At 63.3% G+C, this 21,314-nt stretch overlaps 1 protein-coding gene across 2 annotated transcripts in view; it reads right to left on the bottom strand.

Annotated features, from left to right (window-relative positions):
• Positions 1–4,066: 4,066 nt before the first annotated feature.
• Positions 4,067–21,314, bottom strand: part of SORCS2 (sortilin related VPS10 domain containing receptor 2) — a 461,295-nt gene continuing 444,047 nt past the window's right edge. The window contains exons 19-27 of one of the 2 annotated variants that reach the window (XM_088020885.1): positions 17,032–17,218; positions 16,590–16,723; positions 15,530–15,653; positions 14,171–14,283; positions 13,072–13,197; positions 10,277–10,376; positions 9,592–9,694; positions 7,040–7,185; positions 4,067–4,852 (exon numbers count right to left, since the gene is read on the bottom strand). In XM_088020885.1, coding sequence (XP_087877011.1) covers positions 4,788–4,852; positions 7,040–7,185; positions 9,592–9,694; positions 10,277–10,376; positions 13,072–13,197; positions 14,171–14,283; positions 15,530–15,653; positions 16,590–16,723; positions 17,032–17,218 — 1,098 coding nt within the window. In that variant the 3' untranslated portion in view covers positions 4,067–4,787. The remainder of the gene's footprint in view (positions 4,853–7,039; positions 7,186–9,591; positions 9,695–10,276; positions 10,377–13,071; positions 13,198–14,170; positions 14,284–15,529; positions 15,654–16,589; positions 16,724–17,031; positions 17,219–21,314) is intronic. The other variant, XM_088020886.1, reaches the window with a different exon arrangement.

The following is a 21,314-nucleotide window of genomic DNA, read 5'->3' as shown; positions in this document are numbered from 1 at the left end:
CTCAAATCCCCAGTGGGGCCTCCTCACTGCTAGTCATTGTACTAACTTCCTCACGCTCCCGGAGGACAGTCTCACACCTTCTCCTGTTTCCCTGGGCCCCTTGTCCGCCTCGCTTCTGCTTCCCTGAGGACACAGAGCAGTTGGAAGAGAAGCTCCCGACCCAGGTGCTGCTGTGCCCTCCTGTTCCCGCCCGGAGCAGGCCCTTTGCTCCCCTCCCCCCGCCCCGGGGACGGGCTCCACGGTACTCCCTCCTTCCCCCCCCAACCTCACTTCCACATGGCTACCGATGTCCCAATTCTCCACTGAGTCGCAGGAAAATTCTGGAAACATGACCGCATATGGACCCCGGCTGTCTGCTTTCTCGCCTTCCGTGATGTCCTCGGCCCGCTCCCGGTCCCCCACACGGCCCTGAAGACCTGTGTCTGGCGGCTTCCACTGGCCGTGCCCCGTCCGCACCTGCTCGCCCTCTCCGCGTTCCCAGGAGCAGCCCCCCACCTCCGCTCTGTGGGCTCCTTCCCCGGCGGGAGCTCAGCGGTGTCCGGGGGGGCCCGGCGCCTCTCAGGGACGTTCAGTGATGCGGTTTCTGTGTGGCGTGCGGCCCTGGGTGGTGGGACGGGGGCAGGGGCACCTGGGCTGTGGGCTTGCCGCCTGCAGGGTTTGCGGAGCACAGGGACGGAGCTGCGCAGGACGTGGCACGGGGCAGAGACGGCGCGGGACCTGTCACCCGCACCGTGCTGGCAGGCACCATCCCTCTGCCACCTCCTCAGCCAGAATACTGTTGATCGTTCACACAGCTGAACATTTGGGCCATAATCGTGTAAGCTGCAAACGGCGCCAGTGATCCTGTTTGCCCGGCACCGGGCCAGGGCACATTCTAGAATGACTGCTAAGCACCGTCTGCCAAGCCCGGGAACTGTCTGTGATTAACAGTCCGATTGCGACGCTGCGCGGGTGCCAGTGGGTTATGGGCACGTGTTCCCGAAACGCCCAGGCCAGCCTGCTTAGCGCCGGGAACTGGCAGGTCCGGGTGCACTGGGCTGTACGCACCACCCAGCCTGGCCGGCGAGGCCCCCGGGGAGCCCACGGGCCGTGGCCCAGGAAGGGGGGTGCTGTGCCGGGCACGCATCGGGCTGTCCCGGCGCCTGTGGGACCTGGCAGCGCCTGGCGGTCATCCCCGCAACCCAAGGCCCGTGGGATGTCTGCACATCTAACAACTGTCGGGAGGGTGCGCACCACGGAGGTGGGGGGCGGCCGGGAGGCCTGACTGTAGCGTGGGCCGTGGCAAGGCCACAGGTGAGGACACAGGCGAGGTGGGATAGGAAGTGGTCCCCCGCTCTGCGCTGCGGGAACAGGGCGCCGGTCCTTTCCGGGGCTTGTCCTCTCTGCGCGGACGGGGCCGTCATGTGCGCGCAGCTCTGTCTTGACCCTTGTGGCCCCAGGTGTGCGAATGTGGCTGCGTCCGGCAGGGTCAGTGACCACGCGTGGTGGGGGGGCTGCCAAGCGCCCTCCCCTGACCTGCGCGAGCCCAGACCCAAGGCCAGAAACAGAACCGTGGCCTCGCCGCCTGTGGGGAGGGAGCCCTGTCTGAGCACTCGAGCTCGCGGGGTTTGGGGCCACTGCTCCCGGGCGAAGCCTCTCGATGATGAGCGTCGGGCGATCAGCGCCCCACCGGCCCTCCTCCCCTGCCGCCCACGACCCCGCGTGGACCTCGCTTCCTGCTGGACCACGCGGGAAACGTGCACGTGCCTGCACGGTTGCCTGGGGCCTGTTTCCTCGTCTCTGACCCAGGCCGCGAGCGAGAAGGAAGGGTTTTCTTGATGAGCACTCACAGCTGGAGTTCCCGAGCAGCCGTGGACACTCGGCCCCCACAGCCAGCGAGGCACAGTGTCAAGGCCAGAGCCTTGGCCAGGGCGGGTGAGTGTGGCCTCCTGGCTCATCAAAGACGGGCCGAATGGCGTTTCAGAGATCAAGAGACCATTGACCCCAGAGTGCGCTGTGTTGGGCTGTCCATCCCCTGGCCCTCCAGCTCCCCGGTCTTCTGCTCCTCAGCTGGCAAATGGGCTGATGCTTCCAGGCCCTTCCACTGGCCTTGAGAGCAGGAGGTGCGCCAGCCCGTGTGTAAGGACTCTGAAAGCTGATGGGGAGCATTGTTGCTTCGCAGGTGGTGGGTCCCCGATCCAGTGACGGAGAAGGTTAATGTCACTGCCACCTGCCCCCGGTGTCAGGAACGGCCCCAGTCCCTCGCCCGCGTCCCTGAGACCACAGCTCTAGGGGCCCGTGTGCGTGCGTGCGTGTGTTTAGGCAAATGTGGAAGAAGAGCTTCATAATAAGGCAAAAGCTGATTATATTCATTTAATCTTTGTTAAAAGCATCACAAATGATTTATTGATTTTTAAAAAGGAAAAATAAGAAAGAATTTTTCGCATCTTTGTTATGTGCATATACCAAGTATAGGTGCAGCCCAGTGGAATGGAGCGTTAGCTGCCCACGGCAGACCACACCGTATTCCCAGGCGCCTGTATACACCTGTCCAGCAAATGTGCAGAACCGCAAATGTATACCCAGATCATCCATAGACCTACATGTTGATCTGTATGGTTATGGGGATGGACACGTATAAGGTTATGTCAGATGCCACCTGATTCCCGGGCTCTTGGGTCCACACACTCAAAATAGTCTTAATAGAAATAATAAAATACAAGAAAAACACAAATAACTAAGGGAGAAAAAGAAAACAACAATAACCCTACCCAAACAGCAGAGGGAATGAAGTCGAGTGGTCAAAGAAGGTCAGAGGGTTGTCACCCGTAGGCACTGGTGAGCTGGGGGGAGGGTGGGGGACTGTGTCCAGGGGGACTCCATGCTGACCTTGACCTTGGACCTGGATGGTGCTGACAGGTGTCTGACCCTGTGTGTCTGATGCTCATGGGGCAGGCTGGGTGGGGGCAGACGGCAGGACACAGGGCTCCCTAACTTGTCTTTGGAGACTGCTAACGGGCTGGGGGAGGTGGTGGCAAAGGTCCGGAGAACCCCGGCCTCTTCCCACACCGACCACACCAGCAAACACGTCCCTGGGTCCTCGGGCCCCAGCCCTTCCCCGAGGAGGGTCTTGAGAACAACTTACAGGGTGACCTCTGGAGTGGGGCCCAGGAGCGCCAGCTGGTGAGCAGGTGGCCTCCTCCACCTGGCATGTGATGCACTGTGACCCCTTCCTCCCCCGGTCTCAGAGTCCCTGCTTGTGACACACAAAGACTGAAGGACTCCTGCATGTGGGGGGCTGTCGTGGGTGTGAGGGTGCGTCCCTGGGCCCCCCCTCCTGCAGGCCATGGTCCTCTTGTAGGGGACGTGGGATAATGCCCCGTGAGGCTGCATTCTGGACTCACCAGCAGCCAGGGAGCGCCTCGCCGGGGCTCTGGTGTCCCCATGTCCTAGGGAAAGGCCCTGGGCCACCGAGAGCCCTGCCTGGGAGGGGAGAGGAGGAGGGGTAGAGGGAGGGCAAGGAGGGGAGAGGGACAGGGGGAGGCAGAGGGGCGGAGGGAGGGAGGGAGGAGAATACTGACTTCCGGTTTCAAGGCAAAAGGTGAACATCTCTCCCCATATATTCACGTGTGTAGACTGAGGCTAGCGTCCCTGATTCTAGGCATCTGTGAGTGAGCGGAATCGCTGCACGGGGCTGGGGGGGGTGAGGGGGGGCAGAGGGCTGGTCCCTGGGGCACCTCTGCTATGGTCTTGCTGTGTGACTTGGGGAAAATCATGCCCTCTCTGGGCCTCAACTTCTCCATCTTCAGAATGAGGGGCGCACTCCTGGATGGCCCTTCCCGCCTGCCATCCAAAACCTTGGCTAGTCTGGGGGCTCCTACCCGGGGTCCTCAAACTGTTGGGAAGCACAGGACCCTTGGCGCATCTCTGGGGAGGGCCCCGCCACACCCGGCGGAGGAGGAGACCCTGGCGGCGGGTGGGGAGCCTGGAGAGTGTGAGGGCCATAGGGGGCCGGGGCGGGGGGTGGGGGGGGCAAGCTGGGAGAGCGCTGGGCCCTCTGGGCCCCAGGGATGGAGCGGAGCCAGGAGAGGCAGGGGAGCTGGGCCCTTGAGAAACGGTTCCCGAGAAGGGGGGCTCTGCGGATGGCCGCTGCCCGGCCATGAGACTGGGAAGGGGGGCAACCCCCCAAAACGCTAACAGCTGCCTAGAGAGGTGTTTACAACATCTGCAGTTTAAAAGGAGGGGGACAGAGGAAGGCGCAGAGGGCGGTGTTGGGAGGGCCTGGGGCGGAGGCTTTCTGGATTCTGGAGGGCAACAGAGGAAGGAGGCCATGCGGGTAGGAGCCGCCCTCCTGGGGGTGATGAGCAAGAAAGCAGGACTCCGGCGCCCTCTGCGGGCGCCCTGTGCGGGGACAGGGCCCACGGTGCAGAGTGACAGGCAGCCAGGGCAGGCTGGCCTCCCTGTCTCCGGGGCGGCTGGGCCTCGTGCTGGGGCGACGGGGTGTCAGCAACAGGGGCAGCCACGCAGGGGGCCAGGGGCAGAGAAGTGCCCAGAGTCGGGGTGGGGGCGCCGTGGGCCTGGTGTCCAGGGGATCAGGGGCGGGGGGGGCGGCGCAGTGTGCCCCCGTGCGTCTCGTGGGCTGGGCGGGCGTGAGCTGAAGACAGGGGACGTCTGTCACCGTGCGTGGGGACAGCTGGAGGAAGTGGCGCTTCCGCAGGTTTCTGAGGGGATGCGGGTCCCAGCACCGGTGCCCTCCGGGGTTGAGACTGCGCAGAGGAGAGTGTCCCGGGCGCGGGCGTACGGGGACATCAGCTCACCAGGTAGCTGTGCATCTCTCGGGAGTTGATACTCAGGACCACGCCGGAGTGATTCCCTGAGAAACAGACAGGCCCGCCCGTGAGCACAGGCCCCCCCCCCACCGCCGCCGCAGAGGGTGCCACGCAGCCAAAGTGTGGCCGCTTTCCAGGGTCCTTCCGCCGTGCAGGTGGTGCCAGAGCACGCCGCTGGGCAGTGGGGGTCTCCATCTCCTGGGTGCGTGACAGGGTGGGTTCTCCCGGTGCCGTCGCAAGCAGTGGACCCCGGCAGGTCTCGGGAGGGGAGGCCAAGGCTGACCTGCGGCGGGGTGGGCTGGGGCGGCGGCAGCAGGGGGCTGCAGGAGGGGCTGCCGGCCTCCTGGCAGTGGGCGCTGCAGGACATGGCGTGGGGAGGCCCGGAGAGGCGGGAGACAGAAGGGGCGCGGTGACGTCAGAAACGCAGGCCTTAGCTGGGGGCGGGGGGGTCCTGGGTGGGGGCTGCCGCGGCAGCCTGGGAGAGGGGAGGGGGCCGACCTGGAGCACTGCCCGCGCGCTGCGTCCCGCCACCCCACAGGCTCGGGGAGAAGGCGGCACCTGCCGGGCGGAGCGTGTGGGGCTCATGAGCCCGACCTGCTGGCTGAGACCCTTGTCAAGGCCCATCACCTTGTGGCCTTGGTTTTGCCATCTGAAACGTGGGCATCACAGCACTGCCCTTCATGGACCGCGTGGGGATTACATGGGAACATGCACCTGGCGCATACTAAGTGCTCGATTAAAATAACCTGTTATTATTATGCTCCTATTGTTCTTCAGGAGCTTGAGAGCAAACAGGTGCCACAGGCAGGAGAGCAGAGCTCGGGTCTTCCCGGGGACACCCACACCCTCCGTCCGAGGCTGGGAAGCCCCGGGTCCGCTCAGAGCCTCTGCGGCCGGTCATGGGGTTGAGACACCAGCTGCATGAAGGTGGGGACCGGGTGACGTGGGAGGCAGCGTGGAGCCCCAAGCACGAGAGAGATGGGTGGAGGGCCCATGGGGGTGCACAGGGATGGCACCCCGAGCCTAGGGGCTGCAGTGCTAGGGGAGGGCACAGGCTTTGGAGCAGCAGAGCTGGGCCTGAATCCCTCTCTCATCAGCTAAGTGACTCGGGCAGGCTGAGTGACCGCTCTGAACCTCAGCTTTCTCATCTGTCCAATGGCCTGGCTCACGGCAGCCGCTCAGCCCAGGCCCAGCATGGAGCCGGTGCTCAGGATGTCAGAGCTGTTGTGATGTCCCAGGAAGGGGCAGACACCGCTCCCGGGGAGCACCGAGGGGCTGGAGCAAGGGTGGGGGTCCTCTCCCCGGCCACCCCGGGGTGAATGACTTCTCTGAGCGTCACCTTCAACCACTGACAAAGTGCGGACTCTGATTTCCGCCTCTCCCAGCTCTGAGGGCATATGCCAGACACAGAGAGTGGGAGGTCACGGTGCCGACCGCGGGGCGCACGGTGCCGACCGCGGGGCGCACGGTACTGACCGCGGGGCGCACGGTGCCGACCGCGGGGCGCACGGTACTGACCGTGGGGCGCACGGTGCTGACACCTTCATGGCGCCTCCCGTGCCGCCGGGCTCTGGCTGCTGGCCTGGGAGAGGTGGGGACCGGCCGCCGAGAGACGGGGTACAGGCAGGACGTGTCATGCTCCTCATATGGTGTGGCCCGGGCCCTCCCCACCGAGGGTGGAGACCGTGTCTCCCCTCCCCTGAAGATGGACAGACTCTGTGTTTGCCTCGACCGACAGAGCAAGGCGCAAGTGACAGGGGTGACAGTCATGGGGGGCGACGCGGCTGCCACCGGCTGGCTGGGCTCTATAGGTGCTCTGAGGACGTGGCCACCACGCCGTGTGGGAGCCTGAGCCACACGGAGAGGCCGCGGCAGGCGTTCGGGGGGACAGCCCTGCGGAGAGCACAGCTGACCGCTAAGTCAATGGCCCAGGCCGAGCGCGGAGGCCCGGAGGTGACTCGGGCCACCGTCAGTGCCACCTCAGGAGAGACGTGGGGGAGAAGCGCCGGGCCGCGAGGGTGAGACCGCAGTAGCAGAGCACCGTGTCAGCCGCAAAGGGCGGTGCCTCATGTCCCCAGACCCCCCTTTAAGCTCCGGTCGTGCCCTCGTCAGACGGAGGGGACAGCGCCACCGTCCACCTGGGCCTGGGTCCCGCGCCCTTAGCTCGCCAGAGGCGGCCAGACGGGGACCCGCAGGAGGGTGGGGAGGGGGGTTTTCAGGGCGGGCGTTACCTAGAGTCTGCGAGTCGAGATCATCATCTATAAACTCCTCACCCTGGATGACGCTCTGGACGCCCTGGCCGTGGCTCACGGGGCTCGTCATTTCCTGCTCCTTCTCATTGTGCATCTGGGCATACACGGTCCTCCCGGGGCGTTTCCTGCGGGGCAGAGGAGGGGCTCAGGGGGCTGTCCCACCAGGGCCGCTGGGCCCCGGACCACTCCTGTGCGTGGTGCAGACAACGCTCCTGGATCTCCTCTCCTGCCCCTTCTCTGCTCCAGACCACCTCCTCCAGGAAGCCCTCCCTCCTGTGAGCTCCCACAGCCCTGGATTTCCCTCGGCCCCAGTGCACGGGTGCGCCTTGTCTGGCTCCCCCGGGGACTGGACTGAGGTCTTATTGCAGGGAGGGGGTGTTTTACTGTCTTTAGTCCCCCGTCATCCGGTTTGTGAGGGAGCAGTGTCCTGGGCGCTGACGGGGTGGGTGGGACATGCATTCCCATGGCACACGGGGTGCCCACCCGGCTCTGAGAGGGGCTTGCTGAGTCCCGTCCAGGTCCTGGGGCTGTGTGGTCCCGATTTCCTGTCCCTCTAGAGTCAGAGGGAGAGGAGGCCGAGGGCACAGGCCCCTGCGCCTGTGCTGGGACTGGGCTCGGGGTCCCCGGGCCAGGCTCCTCCGCGTCCGACGCCTAGTTAGTCTGAGACCCCGAAAGAGCCCACGGTCCCCGAGAAGGGGCGGCCTCCCTCCGACACTGCTCGCCAGGCCCGGCCAGTCCTGCAGGAGTGCAGGGTGCAGACCGCTGAGGGCGACGGAAGGGGGCACATGCTACCTCCGGCTGGAACCCTTACAGGATGACTCGTTCCCCCCAGAACTCATTTCCCTCTGCTGTGGCTCCTGTACCCCGAAAAGGCCCTGACCCTGAGGGAGGATGAGAGGCTAGCCCCTGCCGGCTCCAGGGGACAGCACGAGCGAGAAGTCAGCCTTTGGTGGCTGTGAGCCTCGGAGCCCTTGGGGCTCTTTGTTACAGCAGCCGAGCCACCGCCAGAAACCGAGCCCGCTCCCTGGAGCCCCCACAGGCCACGTCCAACCCCAGGGCCTCGGGGCCAGCGGGGCATTTCCCTGCGACCGGGCACCTGTCTGCTGTGCTCGCCTTCCCTATGGGATCGGTGCTCTGGGGGTGCACACTCGCTCCCGGGCCCGGGCTCCACCGTTTCCATGGCGACCCGCCCCACCCGGGGAGCGCGACCACTTCACCAGCAACACTCGGCGTGCCAGGCAGCGGACCAGCACGTACCCCTCACCCGTGGCCGGGGCACCTTCTGGGCCCCCTCGGCGCCCTCCCTCCTCCCCTCCTCCTCCCTCTCCTCCTGTTCTTTGCCTCCTTCCCGCCCCCCCCCCCCGGCCTTAGTCCCCTTTTACAGGTGAGGAAGCTGAGGCCTGGGGAGGGGATGCCGTAGAGTGGTCAGCGGCAGGGCAGGAGTCTGGACGGGGCCTTGCGCTCAGCGTGAAGGGTGCCTCAGGGCAGAGACCTGGACGGGGCAGGTATGGCTGGAAGGCTCTCCCTTTGGCTGAATCTCTGCAAATACACAGGACGCCCGGCTCCCACACACACTTGCACAGTAGGGGGAGGCCTGGCCGGACACTGGCCTGTAACGCCCCGGGGAGAACCAGCACGCCCATTCCACAGTGCAGGAAACCAAGGCTGTAACACAGGTCCCACCTGGCAAGACCACACTCCCGTGGCCTCTGAGGGAACCTGAGTGTTGAAACAGGCTGGAGCAATAAGAAGGGAGTGGGGTGGGGAGCAGGGACGCCCCTTCACTGGGGGGGCGGGGGGGGGCTGCCCTGCGTGTGGGGATCAGCCGGATACCCGTGCGGGTGGCGGGGCTGCGACCGGCACCACGCACATCCGGGGCAGGAGGAGACGGCAGAGCCTTGAGGCTGAGAGCAGACTCTTCAAATGGAGACCACGGGGACCCCTGCCTCAGTCAGAATCAAGTGGTCAGCAGCTCTCCACCTGGCCCATGCAAGGGTGATCCAGAGAGGCCATGGAGGCAGAGGGGGCGTGCACCTGCCTCTCAAAGGGCCAGGGGCTATCTTTCATCCATCTGGAGACCAGGCCGCTCAGGGGGGTGCGGGAGGGGCCTGGCCAGCGAGGGAGCCCCTCTGCCCCAGCCCGGAGTGAGCTGCAGAGCGGGCACCTGCACTTACAGTCCTGGGGCCCGGTCCCTACCGGCTGGAACCTGACGCTGTTTCGGGGTCGGGAGGGGCCCCGGCTTCAGCACCAGAAATCCCGGTCTCAGATGCCACTTCCTAGCTGTGACAAATCCCGCTTTCAGAGGGGCCGCCCTCCAAGGCGGGGTGGACCTGAGGGAGGTAAGGCTGGGAATATGCCGGCAGAGAGGAAGGTGGGGTTGGAAGATGCTCGGGGCTTCGTGAGCCGCTGTCTCCCACCCACCGTCCTGGGGCGGGGGCCATTCAGAACCCAGAGCGGCCTACACGAGTGCCCATCCCCTGCAGCCGCTGCCCAAGGCCTGACCTCGTGCCCAGCCTGCCAGGTGGCCTTGCCTTTTGAACTTGTAGAGGATGAACGCGCCCACTGCGAAGAGTCCGATGACCAAGAGGACCGCCACTGCCCAGTAGCCGCCAGTGCCTCCCAGCCTTTGCGAGTCTGCAAGCAAAGCAGCCGGTGGTTTGGGGGGGGCACCCGTCCCCTCCCCGGTCTCCCGGGACAGAAAGATGGTCTGGCAGGTTCTCCGGGTAGGTGTGGGCAGGTCTCAGGGAACCCCGAGCCCCTGGGCCCCTTGGACTCCCACTGTGTACCCGTGGGGCCCTGGGCCTTCCTTCTGGAAGCGGACAGAACCCCTCTGTGCACACTTCTGCCGGCGTGCGGCAAGCCTGCCCCGTTTCTCGATGGGCACCATGTGTCTCCAGAGCAGAGGGAAGCTCCTCAGCTTCTGCAAACATGCTTGCCCAAAACAGGAAAGGTCACACTGCGACCGGTGGGGGCGGGGGGCCGAGGCCATCCGAGACCCTAAATGTCCATGTAAACGAAAGCCAGTGCTTGCTTGGTGCTGCATTTGCGCAGAGAGCGAGGCCCTTGGACCTGACCCGGTTGTAAGCAGAGGCGACCACCCAGGCAGGAGGAGCCCTCTGCCCCCAGTCCCCGAAGTAACAGGGGCCGGGATGCACGTCCACCCCACCCTGCAGGGGCAAGCCTGGGCCAGGCCGGGGGAAGCGCCTGGCCACTCACCTGTGTCCGTGTCCCTCATGGTCACCAGGACCCGGACCCCGCCCCGCAGAAGGAAGCTGATCTTCTGTGCCTTCAGCACCTGCTGGATGGCAGTGAGTCTCTGAAAGCAGGAGGGGGAGAGTGAAGAGGGTCTTCTGGAACCCACCGGAGGGAGTGGGGAACTGGGCAGATGTCCACGCTGACTCTCCAGAGCCAAGGGGCTGGGGGGGGGGGCACTCAGCCTCCTTGGGTCTCGGTCTCCTCATCTGTAACATGGAAATACTCACCCATCAGCCAGCTTTCACCAAGAGCCTACAATGGGGCACAAAGGTGACCCAGCCAGGGCCTAAGCGCTCTCATTTTGGTCGGGACCAGAGTGTGGTGAAGCTGGGGAACCCAGAGGTGCTCCAGGAGGCCCCCAGGCCTGGCAGTGGTCAGGGAAGGCTTCTCAGAGGAGGAAGACCAAGCAGAGAACGAGATGGGGACGGGACAGGTGACCCAGGCAAGGAAGTGACCCCACACGTGAGGGAGAGCCGGCCCAGGAGGTGATGTGGAGGGGGCAGGGGTGGGACATGTGGTTGGCTTGCCGTTTCACGAGGGAGTCTTCCCCGTGCTCAGAAGGGAACCAACTGGCCCTTGTGGGTGCTCAGAGGTCATTCCTCCAACAGGTGGGTGTAGAGGCATTGGGGAAGGGGGCCTCCCAAGGGATGGCAGTCCCCAGCACCCCCTCCCAGGTGCCTTGGGGGCCAAACTCAGTCTCCATGCACAGCGTTTTAGCATCTGGTGTTCCCTGGGAAAGAGGAGTCCACATCGGGGACCGTGACCACGACAAGCCAAAACAGCCCCGGATTTGAAGGGTCCAGGAAGGCACATGGCTCGCACTGCCGGAGACCCCAGCACTTCTCTGTTTCGAGGGTCGATGTGAGGCTTCAAAGGAACACCTCGTGGGATGCCTCCAGCCCCGTGCCCAGCGCCCAGCAAGGGCCAGGGGGCTACCGTGCCGTCTGTGGCCAGAACGAGTCCCTGTGATTTTTCACCGACCTCGGCCCGAGGCTTACTCTCAGCACTCAGGACAACGGGGGTGGGGGCGCCCCTCTGTCCCTCCTCCACCTCCTTCCAAATCTCTCCTAAGCGCCCACACCTGACTACTGCAGAATTAGCTCATCTGCTCGCCATCTCGGCGGGGCAAGAGTGATGGGGGCCCCCGAGCCCCGCCGTGCCTTCCCCAAGCTGTGCCAAGCCTCTACGGTCAGCTCCCCATCTGAGAAATGGGTACAGTCACTCTCCAGCCTCTGCCATCCCACCCCCAGAGACCCCCGCATCGGCAGGGCCTGGGGGCTTGGCAGGCCTGGGCGGCCCCAGGTGCAGATGCAGATGCCCCTTGGGAAATGCTAGGGGTCAGGCCCACACAGTTACGTGTCTACCAGGAGGCAGCCTGGGCATGGTGGGCCTGCAGCCAGAGCGACCGTGGGGCTCCGTGTCCCCTCTGTCCTTACTGATGCGCCCCCCACCGAGCCTCACTTCCCTCGCCTGTAGAAGAAGACGTGACCGCCTAGCCCCAGGGGTGCCGCGGGCCTTGCTGCCCCTGCTCAGTGCTGGTCCGTCTTCCAGATGGCCTCCATGAGCATCTGTCTCACGACTAGTCTGGGGGTAGCTGAGCTTCTGACTCAACCTTTTTTTTTTTTTTTGAGATAACATGTACTTTCTTCAAGTGCACAATTCCACGGTTTTTGGTATATCTGCAGCTGTGTGACTATCGGCACGATCTGATTCCAGAACATTTTCATTCTTCCTTCCAGAAACCGGGTGCCCGCCCCTCCCACCCCTGGCAACCACCTCCGCCTTCTGCCTCCGTGCACTGGCCTGTTGTGGACAATTCCATCAACGCAGTCGTGCAGCAGGTGGCCTCCGGGACCGGCTTCCCTCCCTCGGCACCCTGTTCGCGGGGTTCGTCCAAATGGTAGCAGGTGCTAGAGCTCCCTTGTTTTTTACGGCTGAGTAAGGTTCCGTGGTGCGCGGGGACGCATCTTGTTCACCCACCCCCATTGAGGCACGTGTGGCCACTCTGGGCCACTGTGACCCTCCGTGTGCGCGTGCGCGCGGACGAACAGCCGCGGTGCCCCGGGGCCACGCCCCGGGGGCGGAGCTGCCGCGCCCTCTGCTAACTAGGCCTACCCTTTCGGGGAGCAGCCGGACGGCGGGGCTCCGGGGTTCGGCAGTGCAGGAGGGGTCCCGGTTCTGCACGCGACCCCACTTGCTGTCTGTTTCGGGGACAGCGACAGCTACCCCGGGGGCGTGAAGTGGCTCCGACTTATCTTTGGGTCCCCATCCCCGGCTGCCACACAGTGGGTCCTCCGCCCCTGCAGATGAGGGCGACGATGGTGAGCTATTTGGAAGCTGGGCTACGCAGTGAAGACATTTGCTGACTACATGGGGGCTGAGTCCTGCTCTGTCCTGAGACCCGCGCCGTGGGAGTCCACGGTCCTCACAGCCAGCTTGGGCTGGGGTGACCAGCGCCAGCCAGCAGAATGGGAAAGGAGGTGACGCATGTCCCCCTGCAGGGTGGTCTGGCCGCGGTGCCCTTGTGCCTCCCCAATCCCCAAAACAGTGACCTTGGAGGCCCCCCGGGGCCAAGGGGGGCAGCCACTGACGAAGGAGGGCCAGCTGCCTGTGCTGGGCAGTGACTGGCGAGAAATGGGCCTTTCCGTGGCCACTGAGACCTCCGTGCTGGTTGTGAGCCCCCGCCAAGCCCCCGGCACTAGGCCGCGAAGCCCGGGCGGTGCAGAGAACCTGGGTCCCGCGGACGCAGGAGATACCTTGTCACTGGGGAGGCTCCTCTTCCTTGTGGGCCGGGGAGGGGGCAGGAGCACATGCAGGTCAGCCAAGGTGGGCAGTCCCGGCTTTACAACGGTCACCAGCAGCTCCTCAGGGACACTGGTCTCCTGCGGGGACACAGACGAGCCACTCTGACCCACCTGCCTCCTCTGTCCCCTGCCGCACTCCAGGGCCCCTAGGAATACCCTCTCTCCACTCTTGGCCCGTCCAAGTGCTGGCCGTCTGTCCTGCGAGCTATTCCTGACCCCTGCACACACGGGGATGGCTCCAGGACGCCGTGACCACATTCCACCTCCTGCAGCCCTCCTGGTCCCTCCGCCCTTCACCCCCGACACCAGCCTCCCCTGGGCCAGGCCTGCCCCCTCTAGTCCACTCCTCACACCGTGGCTAGGATAACTGAGCAGGCCCCTCTCTGGCTAGTGTCCTTCCAGATGTCAGGGCTCCTGATCATACAACCCCTTCAACCCACAAAGCTCAGCTTCTGCAGGTCCCTCTGCCTCCTGAGAATCCCACTCCGTGCACTTTCATCTGGCAAACTCCTATTCACCCTTGGATGCCCAGGAGAGTGTCACCAGCATTATTAACGGACCGAGGGGAGTCACGGCCATAGCGGGCCTCAGCCGGTGGCAGCCATGGATGACTGTAGGGGGCAGGTGTTTCTGCCCGCCCCGAGGCCTCTGCCTGCTCTCGGTGAGCTCCTCGGGGTCGGCAAGTACACTGACTCCTCTCTGTCTCCAGTGTCCGGCCCAGAAGAGAAACTCCGTGAATAAATGAAAGTTACATTCAGGAGATTCTGGGCCAGCAGAGGACAGTGACCGTGTCCTGGACAAACAACTGGGGCTCACTCGATGTGCATGGAGGAGGCCGGCCTGTCCCTCCCCTGCAAGGTGGCGCTCCAGCCACAAGTCCCCTAGAGCCAGGGCAGCGGGCCCTAGCCGTCCCCCAACCACCTGGGCAGCCAGCCTGAGGCTGCGTCACTGACACTGAGGGCAGCCCCCCCGCCCCCCCCAGGCCCGCCGGGGGGGTCCAGGCTCCCCCACCCCCCGCTTCTCCGGGGCGCCTGCAGGTGCTGGGCGGCACCTTGGAGAGCAGGCGGGTCACCACCAGGCCGACGTCCTCTCTCCACTCAGGGGTGTTGGGATTGTGCGCGTCCAGGTCCTTGGAAAACTGCAGAGGCACCACCTGGAACTGGTCTGAAAAGAGGCAGCGATGGGCGAGCAGGTCAGTCCTGGGCAGTGGGGCTCTGCCCGCCGCAGGAGGCCCCCCCGTCCTGGATGGCCCAGGACCGCCACGATCAGACCCCGTGGCCCGCTTTTGGAAAACGAGAGTCCTCCCTGTGACGGCAGCTGCTTGCTCCGGGCAGGGCCCCTCTCACCGACCGGCACCAAGTAGTGATCACTGCAGCACCAATGACAAGGATGAACGGTGCCCACCGGGGAGGGAGGGCCTGGCCCGTACACCGTGAGATCTGCCCTCTCACTCTCAAGGACGTGCACGCCCCATGAGGCTGGGTGTCCATCCCCCAGGGACCCATGGACTTCACTGGGCTGGTCCCCCCACCAGAGTAAGAGTCCTGCGAGGGCAGAGGCCACACCTTCCCTTTCCTGCATGTGTCCCGGGGCCCCCACCTCACTGAGGCCCACTCCAGAGCCACCTACCAGTGGCTCGGGGCTCACTGTACTCTCTCCATGTTCCTCCCGAGCCCCAGGTTTCTCTCTTGGGAAATGGGAGGAGGCCCGAGGGACACGTGCTTTGTGAACAGAGAACTCAGCATCTCACAGTGGGGTAGGGGTGACTATTGCCGAGGTCTGAGTTCAGGGCCCTGTGCACACGTGTTTGTGAATGCAGGAACAGCCAAGGGCAGGCCGGCTAAATATTTAACTGATGGCCATGGTCCACGGGAGAGGCTGTTCTCAAAGCCTAAAGGAGGTTTCACTGGTGTGATGACGAGGCCAACAGCACACAGGCTGGGGGGGCGGGGTCTCTTCCAGGCTCAGGATGAATCTCCTATGGTAAACATCTCCCGCGAGGGCCTTGGGGCCCCCAGTGAGCACCAGTTAATGGGGTGCGGATTCAGAACTGAGTCTCAACAAAGGCTGTGTTACGGGGCTCAGAGGACAGGTGGCGGGAGAGGTCAGGGTCCTGGGAGGCATCGCCGGGTGACCGTGACACATCACTCAGTCGCGCCCCTCTCTGTGCTGTGTGAGGCCCACGAGTGCCAGCCACGGACACAGAGACATGTCCGTGTTCCTCTTCCAGACGGGGAAACTGAGGCCGAGGAGTTGGGGAGCGTCTGGGCTGTGTTCACGGGCTCCTCTCTCTAGCCTGCGGCTGCCCAGCATAACCAGGGTGTCTGCGGCTTACAGTCCCCATGTCACCCAAACCCGGGGCTCCTGCGAAGGACGAGACGTGCTGCCCGACCCGGGAGAGGGTACTCACCCAGCACGCGGACCACCTTGGAGTCCTGCAGCACTGAGCTTCCACAGGCCGCCTGCACCGTCACGCGCACGTCCCCCGTCTCTGCAAACTGCGTGGTCACGGAGTTCTCCAAGGAGAGCAAGGGCTGCAGGGGACACGAGTGGGGGTCAGGGCCGGGGGTGGCAGGCAGCCCCAATGGGACAGCCGGACCCATGGTCCCTCCCGCCGCCCGGGGCCTCACTGAGAATGCTCCCTCTTCCCTGCTCTGGTCAGGACATGCGGGCAGCACCAGGGGGCACGGGGAGGACCCCCCCCACCCCCAGAGCCACTGGCTCTAAGCCAGCGTAGCCTGGACCGAGGGTCCTGGTGTTCCCTTCCTTCCGGACCTGCCCGGATTGCTGGGCTGGAAGAAGCCGAGTTGTGATTCGAACCCAGAGCCTAGCACCTTCCTCAACCCTCTGCATTCCAGAGAAACACAAACTGGGGCCTCTGCCACTGTTGGGGTCTTTCTACTTGGGGTCTTTCTTCAGGGCTACAACCCACTGAATGAGGGAAGGATGGCCCTCTGTGGGTCTCGAGGGCCCGCAGGGTAAGGTTGAGCATCCCTGCCCACGGAGACCCTCCAGCCCTCCTACCAGCCATTGTCTGTGGCTCCCCGCTGCTTACAGGGTACAACCCAGGGCTCTGGGTGAGGCTTCTGACATCAGGTCCAGCCCCAGTGGCCCCCTCCTCCGTGAAGCCTTCCCTGACCACACCCAACACCCAGAATAGAAACGTCCTGATCTTCCCTGGAGCTCACAACACCTCACCCATCCCCTTCCTATGATGCTTATCACAACTCGGGTCACCTGCTTTGTTCACATCTCTTTCCCCAGGAAAAGGCCGGGCCTGGTCTGCTTTCTTCTGCGTCTGCCAGACTCAGAGCCGGACCCGAGCAGCGAGGGCTCCGGAAGAAAGGCTGGTGCGCGCTCGCCTCCGCTCCACACTGTCATACCCTGTGTCCTTCCGCCCAGTCCCCGGGGCAGGGCCCCGCCCCCCACTCTCAGCCAGGGCGGTGCCATGGGTCCCGGGGCCTGCGTACCTGCAGGCTGTGGCCGATCCACCAGTAGAAGACGGTGAGGTTGGGGTTCAGAGGCAGCAGCACAGCTGTGAGGTTCACCTCCTGATTGATGCCGACCACGGGAACCACTTCGAGGTGGAGGGCCTGGAGGGGGGCTGCGGGTCGTGGGAAAGGCTGCGGTTAGGGGACACCAGGGCCCTGGCTATTTCAGAGGGGGCTTCTTCGTCACCTTCATCACTTCCCCCCGCATCCCCACCCAGCCTACCACCGCACACACCGCCAGGGCCGTGGACCCGAGCCCGTCTGCCTGCTCCCCACCTGCGGGCTCGCCAGCCTTGGGGGGACTCCCTGTACTCCCCCAGCTCGTCGCTGCCCCAGGGGACTCCCTGTACTCCCCCGAGGACCAGGTTCTCTCTGCCCCGGGGGGGGGGGGACTCTGGGCTTAAAGGGGCGACGGACTTACAGTTGACCTGGACAAAGAGAACGGCCTCGTCATGCCCAGCCACGTTCTCCGCCCTGACGGACACGCGGTAGACACCAGGGCTCCCGTAGCGGTGCCGGATGGGCTCCTCGGTCAGTGTGAGGTTCATGTACACGGCCTTGAAACCGTCCCCCAGGTCCACTTGGTACTTGGTGGTCAGGACATCACCCTGCAGGAAATCCCGCGAGGCCACTTAGGAGGGACGGCGAAGCTGAGAGGCCTGCGGTGGCTCGCGTGCTCATCCCCTCGCTGCCCTCAAAGGACGCGGGGCCCCGGGCCCCCAGGCACCAAGCCCGCCCTGCCCTTGGGGCGGCCAGCCTGGCGTGCGGGGCTGCAGAGGGCAGACGGCCCGGGAGCCACAGAGACACAGGAGGATGGGGGCAGGGCCCAGGGCCAGGTGTGCCCGGCTGCAGAGGGAGCGGTCAGGGTGGCGGGCCGGCCGGCGGGGACAGCCATGAAGGCCTGAGCCAGGAGCCGGAGGGAGGGAGGCCCCCCGCACAGGCTGGAGGGCGTTCAGGAACATGGCCAGGAAGATCGCACATGGGAAGACTCCTAAGGCGTTTCCCTGAAAATTGGGAAAACATTATTTTCCCTTCTCAGTTGCTTCCTGAGTGTTTCTTTGATCCCATTCTCTGCAGAGCTGGGGTGCCGGTCAGACATGCAGGGTCAATGCAGTGTGATGCTCCCTGCCCCTGCTGCCCCTTCCCCGGGTTTGAGCAGCACAGGGCTGTCTGACGGTCTCAGGCCGCCCCCCCCGCCCCGCCCCGCTGGTGAGCCAGCGCCCCCCCCAACCACCGTTTCCTCACCGAGGCGCGGGGAAATCGAGGGAGGGAAACAGGAAACAGTATCTTTCTCCGCTTCACAGCAAGAAAGTGTTCTCGAGCTCCCCCTCTCCCCTGCCCCATCACCCCTTCCTACCGCCCTGTCCCTGCAGGAACGCCCTGAAAACCACTTCCTGCTGACCCAGAACGACACAGGATTCGCACTGACCATTTATGATCCTCTCATTCTATGCCTGCAGAGAAAACTTGACAAAGCCCTTTCCCATAAATCACATTCACTTAACTTTCTCCACAGATATGTGGATGGTTGAACAGTGTTTGTGCCCCCAAATCCACGTGCCCCAGAATTCAGAATGTGGCCTTATTTGGAAATAGGGTCTTTGCAGAAGCGATTAGTTAAGATGAGGTCAGGCCGGAGTCGGACGGGCTCCCAGCCAGTGGCCATGTCTTTATAAGGAGAGGCAGGGGCTTGGGACACAGAAGAGATGGCCATGTGACGACAGGGCAGAGACCACAGCGACACAGCCACAAGCAAAGGGACTCCAGCGCCCCAGAAACTGATGAGACAAGGAAGAATCCCTCCCCAGAGCCTCCGGCGGGAGCCAGGCTCTGCCAATGCCTTAATTTCGGATTTCCAGCCTCCGAACCCGGGAGAGAACCACGTGCTGTCTTGTGCCTACAGCACGTGGTCACTGGGACCAACAGTTTACATGGCGTCCGATTGTCCCCACGTGCTGGGTTAGAACCGCGGGGCAGACTGGCTCACCGTCCAGGGCTCCTATGGACATGCGGCCTCACGGGAACCAGGGGACCGGGGTCTCAAGCCCGCCTCGCTCTGGGGGGCAGGGGCTTTGTGCAAGCTGGACGTACCTGGGAAGCCTGGTGGCTCCGAGGTGTGCGGGGCACCACCGTGTGCCTCGGGACCCCGTGTTCCTGCCGGTGGGCCACAGACGGATGCCCATTGAACGATTTAAACATTATACTTGGTTAAAATAACTTGTCATTTTCCCCATGGTCAAAACATAGTCCAGCACGCACGCGACAGCAAACACGCAGGCAAGGTGATCCACCCCGTAACCCCAACCCCGTGCCCTGCTGCATCTCGTGCCCGCTGTCAAGATGTGAACGTCTTATTCTGAGACAACCGCCAGTTCCCATGTGGTTTGTAGGGACCAAGACAAATCCCGTGTGCCCCGTACCACACGCTCGGAGCTAATGCTTGCCGAAACCAGAATGTCACAGCTAGGACGTGGACCTGGACACAGCCGGGGTGCAGAGCCGCCGAGCCACCGCCCACCCCGCCGTCACACCCCCGACTCATCTGTCCTCCATTTCTGCAATCATGTTGTCTCGAGAACATCCTATAAATGGAATCCGACAGCACAGAGTCACTGCGGTTGCCTTTTTCTCATTCAGTTTAACTCTCCGGAGACTCACCCGGGTCGTGGCACGTATCAGTCATCTGTTCCTTCTCACTGCGGAGTCGTGTCCCACGTGGTGGCTGCGCCACTGTTCGGGCTGACACCCCTCTGGGTGTTCCCAGTTCCTGGCCCTTTTGCCATAAAGCTGCCGTGAACGCTCGCGTGCAGGGTTCTGTGTGGACACAAGTCTTCATTTCTCCGAGACACACGCCCAGGAGCACATGTGCTGAGTCATGGGGTGGTTGCGTGTTTAGTTTCTTAAGAAACTGCCCCACTGTTTTCCAGCGTGGTGGTCCCATCCTATGCTCCTGCGTATGAGGGATCCACGCATGGGGGTCCGGCCTCTCCGCACCCTCGCCAGCACTTGGTGGTGTCGCTGTGTCTTATTTGGGCCATTGTTGTGGGCGTGCAGTGACCCGTCATTGGAGCTGGATTCGCATTTCCCTATCGACCAGTGAGGCTGAACGGCTTTCGTGGGCTCACTGGTCACCTGTCCGTCATCTGCGATGAACCGTCCCTCCGTGTCCTTGACCTGCTTCCTACACAGAGCATTGTTTTCTTCTTGCTCTTTATGTGTTCTAGGTACCAGTGTTCACCGGATGCATGCTGGGTAAATATCTCCTCTGTAGCTTTCTTTTCACCTTCTCTACGGGGTCTTCTGCAGCACACAGGTGTGTCGCTCAAAGTCCAACTCACCAAATTTCCTTTACAGGTGATGCTTTCAGCGTCCACTCTACGAATGCTTGGCCTAGCCCTAGATCTGCATATTTTCTATATCTCTTTCCCAAAGGACTGATAGTTTTCCGCTTTCCATTGACCTCTGTGGTCCATTCTGAGCTGATCTGCTATCAGGTGTGAGGTACCAGCCGAGGCTCATTTTTACTGACAGTTTGTTTGCTGAGGACTGTCCTCCCTCCCCTGGGATGCTTTCGCTCCTGTGTCAAAATCAGCTGCACACTTCTATGTGGGTCTATTTCTGGGTTCTCTATCAGCTCTTATTTTTAAATCTCGGGTGCTTACAGAACTTGGCCCCCGCCCCAGATCCAGCTAGTTCCACACGCAGCTTGGCCTGTGCGTGAGGGCGGGTGGGTGTGACTTGTGTGTCAGTGTGAGTGGTTACGAGTGTGTGAACACGTGGTGAGGGCGTGTCCGAGTTTCTATAGTCAGTGTGTGAGAATGTGAGTGTGTGTGAGCGTGCATGAGTGTGCGTCCACCCCTACCCAAGCTCCCAAGCTCTCCCCCCGTCCATGAGGAAGCCAGCAGTCCTTATGGATAGGGCAGTGTGCTGGGAGACCTCTCTTGCAAGAGCATCTTTTGGTCACTCCAGCGACCCCATGCAATCAAGGCTGGGGACCACTGGGGCAGTGGGCCTGACTGGCCTGTCCTGTCCTGGCTTCAGCTAGGGACTCAGCAGATGGACCATGTTGCCCAGATGGAAGGCTCTAGGGGGCAGCAGATGGCCATTTTTCCTGGAAGTCTGTGCTAGAACTTGGGCAGCAGGTGGGTCCACTCTGAGGGTCCAGGGGCCCCACCTGGGGAGGGGGCATCGTCCTCCTGCCATGCCAAGCTGTGTCAGATGCCCAACCCCTGCCCCGGGGCCACCCCCGAGGCCCCGAGCATAAATGTCAGGACCAGGCTCATCCGCACAGGGGAGCACAGACCAGGCACTGTCCATGCGGAGCTCTGTCGCCTGTTACTGTGTGGCCTCGGGCCAGTCACTGCACGTCTCTGAGCCGGGGTTTCCCAGCTGGGCACACGGGTGCTCACACATACAGCTCCGTGCCCTCTGTCCTCAGTTTCCCTGTCTGCATGACAGCAGACATCAAAGACCTCTGTCATCATCTGGGCACCATATTTGGAAGGACGTGTGCTAAACAATGCACACGCAGTTATAAAGCTGAATTCGCTTCATTCAGCATAGTTGTTAACCAAAGATCCGAGCGCCCAACGGAGCCCCGTGCGCAGACGGCCGGCGGTCCCAGGGCGGGTCTCCCTCCGGTGGGAGCTGGCTTCTCCTCTGTGCCATTCTATCGCTTTGAATTTCCTGCATGTCGGTAAGATT

This window comes from Eumetopias jubatus, unplaced genomic scaffold (genome assembly GCF_037043125.1).
Source record: "Eumetopias jubatus isolate StellerSeaLion01/CBP00866 unplaced genomic scaffold, mEumJub1_p1.0 scaffold_2, whole genome shotgun sequence".
Classification (NCBI taxonomy): Eukaryota; Metazoa; Chordata; class Mammalia; order Carnivora; family Otariidae; genus Eumetopias; species Eumetopias jubatus.
Note: the sequence above shows the minus strand (reverse complement) of the source record. Positions and strands in the feature narration are given on the sequence as shown.